Source organism: Ursus maritimus, unplaced genomic scaffold (genome assembly GCF_017311325.1).
Source record: "Ursus maritimus isolate PB19 unplaced genomic scaffold, ASM1731132v1 scaffold_23, whole genome shotgun sequence".
Classification (NCBI taxonomy): domain Eukaryota; kingdom Metazoa; phylum Chordata; class Mammalia; order Carnivora; family Ursidae; genus Ursus; species Ursus maritimus.
The window spans coordinates 39,031,433-39,038,315 of NW_024424786.1; the positions used below are offsets into that span (position 1 = coordinate 39,031,433).

A 6,883-nucleotide genomic window follows, 5' to 3' on the forward strand; every position below is an offset into this window, starting at 1 on the left:
AAAAAAAAAAATCCCAGCGGCCACCTTTCCTCCCTGCCCCATTGGGACAGTCGAGACTGGATCTGTGGGGTTTCCCGGGAGGGTGGCTCAGGGCTGGAACACTCTCAGGCAAGAGTGGTGGAGTTCCCTGTCAGGCCCTCCGCCAGGCCCACTTTGGGCTTCTCCCCTCTCCTTCCCTCCTTCCCCTCCAAGCAAACCACCAGAGGTGGCCTTCCCCTGACCTCAGGCCCCGGGGCTGGAGGCCATCGCCTGGATGGCCGGGCCAGGGGCTGGGGGCGGGGCGCTGCGCAGCCCTGAGGTGGGGGGCAGGGGGGAGGGGGCTGGCGGCCGCTCCGGGCTGGCAGGCGAGGCTCGGGGCTCCGGCCCCCTCCACACTGTATCTTCTGCCCCTCCTTCCCCAGAGCTGGGCATTTCCTTCCACAAGCTGCTGTGGGGACTTTTGTTCCCCTCCTCAAAAGTCTGTGCCATCTTCTCCCACCCCTCCTGGGTAGAAGGCGGGGCTGACCCCGGGCTGGGAGAGGGGAGGGGACTGCAGGGCAGATAGGCTCCTCGGCCCCCAGGGGGCCGCCTGGGCTGCTAGTCTCCGGAACAGGGATGCTGGGCACTCTCCGTTATGGGAGAGCCTTTGTCTGAAAGCACAGCCCCTCGCCATTCCTCTCCCCTGCCCCCTTCATTGGCATTAATCTGGGCACCAGCTAGTTCCATAGCAGTGACTCCCCTCACCACTCGTCTCCCGGCCTTGCCTTTTCTTCCTGACACTGTCGCCCCCTCCTCTCAGGAGACACTGCCCAGGGCCTCCACGGCCGCCTGGCGGAAGGCTGGATAGGGCAGCGGGGCCGGGAGCATCTGCCCTCCCAGGGGGTGGGGGGACAGATAGGCCTAGTGACTCCCAGCTTGCTAACCTCCTCGGCCAGTGTGGGAGTGGCTGGTCACGGGCGCTTGGCTGGTGGCGGCCGCTGCATCCCTTAATTTATTTCTCTGCTGTTTCTGTTCCTGAGAAATTGGGGGAGGGGGGTCCTGCACAGACGCTGCCCCTGCCCTCACCTGAGTTGTACATTTTTTTGTGATGGGTTTTATTTTTTATTTTATTATTTTATTTTTTCTTTTTTTGATTTATGATGACTCCACCCCTACTCATCACCCTCCACTCCCAGCCCAGGCTCCGCGGCAAGTCGAGCCCTTGGGTCCCAGGAAGGGGCCTAGCCAACCTCAGCCCTCCTGCCCCAAGCCCTGACTGCGGGCTCCAGGCTCTGGGCTCAGGCTCCGACCAAGGGCTCCCTCTCCCTCCCTTTCTCTCCTCCTCCCTCCCCACCCCTCCTGCCCAGTGGAACAGCCCGGGTGCTCTGAGGGGCCGGGAGGGCATGGCTTGGCTCCCAGAGGGGGTGGTGGCCCATGGGGGGGCTCCCAGGCAAGGTGGCCCCTCCCCACCCCCCCCCACCCACCCGCACTTAGTTTCTCCTCTGGATCAAACACGTAATAAAGAGAATGTTTGGAATCTGAGCTGCCTCCTCCTGTTTCTTCTCCCAGCCGGGCAGGGACCCAGTCCCCGTGGGCAAGATGTGGCTCAGCCCGCCAGCCTTGCAGGAGAGAACGGATTCCTGTCGGGCCTGGGGGAGGCCAGTGCTGGGTGGCTGCTCTCGCCCATCCTCAGGGCACAGACAGGAAGCAAAGCCCAGGGCCCTCCACACCAAAAAAGAGAGCACTCCGTGAACGTGGAAGATTTTATTTATTTTTTAAAAACATTGAAAAATAAACCCATGTCTGCATATGTTCCCAGCCCTCCTTTCTCTAAGCTTTTGGGCCGTGGGTATAGCGGGCACCCTCAGAGCTTCTCAGCACTTGTCAGCAGGCTCCAGAAGACGGGAGCCGCCCATCCAGTTCTGCCACTCAGGCCCCAAAGGAACCTCTCTGCCCACCTCCCCCCTCCAGCCCCCTCCCCACCTCACCCCAACTTATTGCTAAAAGAAAGGAAAGAGGAAGAACAGCCAAGGCTGCCCTCTCCCCCATCCCCCAAGCTAAGGTCACTACCCCCTCTACACAAAGGGCCAGACCCGAAGGCCAAGCCCCAGCAGACTAGGAGGCAGCCATTCCAGCCCCAGCCAGGAAGAGCAAGTACCCTCAGGCCAGCTCAGAAGGCCCCTGAGCCCCAGCCCCTGGCTGGGGTGGGGGCTGAGAGACTCAGCTGCCAGAAACGTGCAGAACCCACAGGTCCAGACTGTGCCCACTGGCAGCTCTGGGTCTTCGAAAGACCTGGCCAAGAGCTCTAGTCCGTTCCGTCCTCAGTGAAGCCAGAGGTGTCCGAGGACGGCCAGCAATGGGGTTCTGGAGCCCCAGGGCTCAGAGTGAGGGTGCTGGAGGCTCCAGAGGGGCTCCAATCAGGGTGGGTGGGGGCTGAGGGCCGGGGCGGGCACTGTGGCGGGAGGCAGCCAGAGCGGGGCGGATGAGAGGTGGTGGGGGCTGGTTGGGGGCCAGCCGCGGCTGGAGGAAGCGGCCCTGCTGGAGTGGGGGCGGCTGGCGGAGCAGGGTGGGCGCCGTGGGCAAAGGTGGCCTCAGCAGCGGGGGTGGCTGGGACAGCGAGGTGGGAGGCGGAGGCGGAGGTGGCACAGGGGGTAGCGATCGGGGCACAGATGTCGAGACGGAGGTGATCTGCACCTGAGAGGAGAGAGGAGAGAGGAGACGAGGCTCAAGCACACCGGCGCCCCCACCTAAGAACGGAGCCGGCTCCTCTCACTTCTCTGAAGAGCTTCTCTCACCCCTTCTCACCTCATCATCTTCCTCTAGGGCCGGGGCTGGCAAGGGGGCCCCTCTCCTAGCCTCCTCCATGGGGACAGGTGCTCCGGGGGCCCCGTCCTGCTCGGCCTCCCATTCCTGCAGCACCTCCTCCAGATTGAAGCGGCGCCGGTAGCTCACAAAGAAGGTCTTCACCTGGGTCAGAGTCTTGTTCCCGATCACCTCTGCAATAGCCCCAAAGTCTTTGCCATACCTACGGATGGCTGCAAGGGTCAAAAGGGCAGCAAAGTGTGAATACCCCTCAGCACTAGTTCCTTCCCTGACCCTTCCCTTCTGCCCCAGCTCCTTGGAGGGCGGGGGAAGATTCCTGGGGCGCTCCATGCTCCCCACAGTCTAACCCACCTTGGACAGCCAGAAGCTGCTCATCCGTGGTCCAGCGGGAGTTGAACTTGGTGTTGGCCTGGAGAGCAGAGAATGTATCCTTTAGACTCAAAAACATGGAAACGGAAGGCCCTGCCCCCCCCCCAGCAGGGCTCCCCTGGGGGGAGGGGGAAGCCGCCCCTGCACCCACCCCTGAAGCCCCCTTACCTCAGGGGGGCGCAGCGGGTCGATGCCCCCCTCCAGCGCTTGGCGGAGGCTGCTATTGGTCTGCTTCATGCTTTGCACCTGAAAAGGCCAAGAAATGACCCATCAAACTCTCCTGCCGGAGAGGCCAGAGAGGCCAGAGAGGCCAGAGAGGCCAGAGAGGCCGGAGAGACCGACAGAGAGGCCAGAGAGACCAACGCTTGTGCTTGTCACCAACACAGCTCATGGCCACCCAGCACCCAGCTCACTCCTCCCTCCAACTGGGCTTCTTCCCCTCTGGCTTCTTCCCCGCACCACTCCCCCCTCCACACGGCCCCTTCTTTTCTCAGACCCCCACCTGGCGCTTGAGGGAGATGAGCTGTGAGTCAAGGCCTCGAAGCGTGAGGTTGGCAAGGTCTGGGCTTCCTGACACAGCCGTGAGGCCCTCAGGACTCAGGTACATGCCCTTGGGTGGGCGACGCCGGGTTCGCAGTGGGTGGTGGCGGTACTGAGACCCCTGGGCCTCCTTCTTCCCGGGGCCTGGCCGGGTATTCAGAGGCCGAGAGGGCAGAGGCTGCCAAGGAAAGGAGAGGGGTAGGTGGTGCAGAGCCCAGGGACAGGGCAGGCGGGTAGGCAGGGCCAGACCTCACCTCTCTCTTGGGGTCTCCGGCATCCGGCTCTCCCTCGCTCACGGCTCCCCGGCCCTCTTCAAGCTCATCACTGTGGACACGGGCCAGGAAGGCAGTGAGGCAGAGGCCAGGGTCCCCCAGAGCTCAGCTTGCCCTGCCCCTGGGCCCCCAAGGCCCCTACCTGTCTTCTTTGTCCTTTCGGCCCCCCAACCGCCGAGCCTGTCTGTCCATCACGCTGGTCCGGCTCCGAGTCTTCTTCCATGAGTAGTAATACTTTACCAGGCTGGGGATTAGCTTGTCAGGCAGCTGGAAGGGCAATGCCAGAGGCTGGGGCCCACCCGAGACCCTGCGCCCTCCCGGGGCAGACTCCTCAGAACAGGAGGGGCTAAGGAACGCTGGCAGGGGTGAAGGAGCTTTACCATCTGCTGGATCCGCTGGAAGCATTTGCCATGGAAGCCAAAGGCCTGTTCAAACAGCACCTTATCCTCCACGGTCCACTCGTCAGGGAACGGGGTGAAGTTGGCCAAGTCGGCCAGTGACTTCTCCACATCGTGCTTATGCCACAAGAGCATGCCCAGTGCCTGGCCCGGGAGAGGGAACAACTCGGGCTCAGCTGCCCCCAGCACTGTCCTGTCCCCACCCCAAATCCCTACGGGGCCAAGGCTCACCTGCTCAATGTTGTAGCCATGCTTCTCCTTGGCCATCGCAATGTACTTGTCAACTGCAGGGATGGGAGGGGCCCGGTATTGGAGAATGGGTTACGACTCCTGACCCAAGCCTGCCCACACAGAGCTAGGCCCCTAAGCCTGAGCCCCAGGGCAGGGGCTGAACCCACACACCTCAGCCTCCAGCCCACTTCTGAAAGAGCTGGTCACCGACTGGCATGAACCCAACCCCCCAGCTCCCAGAGATGTGACCGAACCAGGATCCTGCCCCACTCACGCTTGGCATCTGACACACAGTGGTTGGGCGACCACACCAGCATCCCCTTCAGCTCCTTGTTACTGTAGCGGGCAGGGCTCTCTGAAAGACAAGAGCAGAAAAGGGAAGACATTCAGATCAGCCTGGTGGCGCTGGCCTGGACCCATGGCCAGAGGGTGGCAGAGAAGTGGGGCCTGTGAGGTGAGTCCCAGAAGGGAAGGAGGGGCAGAGACCCAGACAGGAAGGCAGAGCAGGAAAGCTAACCAATGCCACGGGCCACCCACCCCCGCCCGGCCCCTGCCTGCCTGTCCTAGTGGGCGCCAGCCAAGGGCTCCCCCAGGTGGGGCTCAGGGCCAAGCCATGGGCCCTCCGCTCCCCTCCCTTCGCAGCCTGTCCTGCCACTCACCAGGCTTGCACTCCGGAATTACGGCCTGGTAATTGGTTCCAACGCGGATCATGCTGTCTGTGGAGCCAGGGGAGGCAGTCAGGACTCCAGGGAGGGAGGGGGGGAGGACAGGAGGATGTGGCGGGGGAGGTGGCAGGCCTGGGGTTCTCCTTCCTGACCACCCAGGGCCCTCACCTTCCAGAAGGCTCACTTTTCCCTGATCTTCCCCCCTCAGTTACCCTCAGCCACAGAAGAAACTGGAAGATGAGAGACCCTGCCTAGTCATAGCCCATAGTGTAGGGAGTGGAGGGGGGGCTGGGAGGGGGTGGTGGCCAAGGACAAGGGGCCAGTTTAGAGCCCAGGCCAAGCAGAACCCTTTGTTCTGGCTGGGGGGGTGGGGGGTGGGGGTTGCTGCCCCTAGACCTGGACCATATCCCTGCAGGGAATCCAAGGCTCCTCCCCACCACATGAGCCTCACAGCTCGGTGTGGAAGTGTCTTTCCAGCCCCTACCCCAGCCAGACCTCTGTCCCCTGCAAGGTGGCAAGGTTACGAGGAGCCCAAACTGTGGAAAGGAGGGCCGCCTGAGTCCTTCAGAGGCTCAGGGCAGGGCAGGGCAGGGCGGGGGTGGGCAGGACCGCCTCCTCGGCAGCTAGGGGCCCAGGCTCCAGATTCCCTGTGCCGGCAGCTCCCAGGCTTGGGGAAGAAGCAAGCCAGAGGCTCCAGTCCTAGGAGGCAGCAACCGCGAGTCTAAAACGCCCGTGGTGGGCAACTCTTCCCCCGCCCCACTAGCGTCCCCGGTGCCCGTGCACCTTTAACCCTAGGCCGCCGCGCTCACCGTGCGAGTGCTCCTCCTCGCTGCTGTCATCCTCCGAGTGGGGCTGTCCGCCGTTGGGCGCCGTCTTGGCCCGGCTGCGGGACAGGATCCCGGAGCCCGCGCTCGGCTTCTCCATCACCGAGGGCATTACCCCGCCCAGGTGCCCCGGGGGGCGCGGGAGCCTTCGGAGAGCCGCGGTGCTTGCCGCGCGCGCCTCGAGTGCCGTGCCCGGCCCGGCCTGGAGAGGTCGCCACTGAGGCTACGAGAGGCAGGAGGTCAGCGTGGCCAGGGTCCGGCGGGGCGGGGGTCCGGCGGGGCGGGAGCCCTGCGGACAGCTCAGCGCTCTCCGCGACCCCCACGGGCGAGGGCGTCAGAAAAGTTTGTGCAGAAGTGGGGTACGCGGGGGATGAGCGCAAGGTCCGGTGCGGCTGGGGCGCGCTCGCTCTGGACGCTCCACGGGATTGGGGCTCCCCCGGAGAAGTCGGGGCACCCTGCCTTCGGGGCGCCCCGGAGCCCCAACCCCCACCCGCCCACGCAGTTGAGCGGGCGGGCGATGCGGCGCAAGTGGCGCCCCCCGCGGGCTGCACGCCTCTCGGCTGCACCGGGATGCCCCAGACCCCGGGCGGGGACCCCTGTCCCGACCAGACCCCCGCCTGCGACGGCAGGCGGCGGGGCCCCGGCGGTGGCTGTGGCGGTGGCGGCGGCGGGACGGCGCGCACGGCGCGCGGCGCTGGGCAGAGTTGCCGGGAGGCGGGCGGAGGGCAGCCGCGGGCGCCGCCTCGCACCCTCCCCGGCGCGCTCGCTCTCCCCGCCGCGCTCGGGCTGCCGCTTGCTCGCCC

General features: G+C 64.8%; 1 protein-coding gene across 4 annotated transcripts; it reads right to left on the reverse strand.

The window, feature by feature from the left end:
- Nucleotides 1-2,011: 2,011 nt before the first annotated feature.
- RCOR2 (REST corepressor 2) lies at nt 2,012-6,263 on the reverse strand. 4 transcript variants are annotated; one of them, XM_040639286.1, is made up of 12 exons: nt 6,066-6,263; nt 5,251-5,307; nt 4,866-4,946; nt 4,592-4,644; nt 4,343-4,504; nt 4,105-4,229; nt 3,945-4,014; nt 3,653-3,868; nt 3,319-3,396; nt 3,133-3,190; nt 2,764-2,954; nt 2,020-2,652 (listed from the first exon to the last, which is right to left on the reverse strand). In XM_040639286.1, the coding sequence occupies exons 1-12, from the start codon at nt 6,190-6,192 to the stop codon at nt 2,338-2,340; spliced, it is 1,533 nt and encodes a 510-aa protein (XP_040495220.1). In that variant the 5' UTR covers nt 6,193-6,263; the 3' UTR covers nt 2,020-2,337. The 4 variants fall into 4 exon arrangements, with proteins under 4 accessions (XP_040495222.1, XP_040495220.1, XP_040495221.1 ...); XM_040639284.1 differs by having other exon boundaries at nt 2,022-2,652; nt 2,764-2,993; XM_040639288.1 differs by lacking the exon at nt 2,764-2,954 and having other exon boundaries at nt 2,012-2,652.
- Nucleotides 6,264-6,883: the final 620 nt, after the last annotated feature.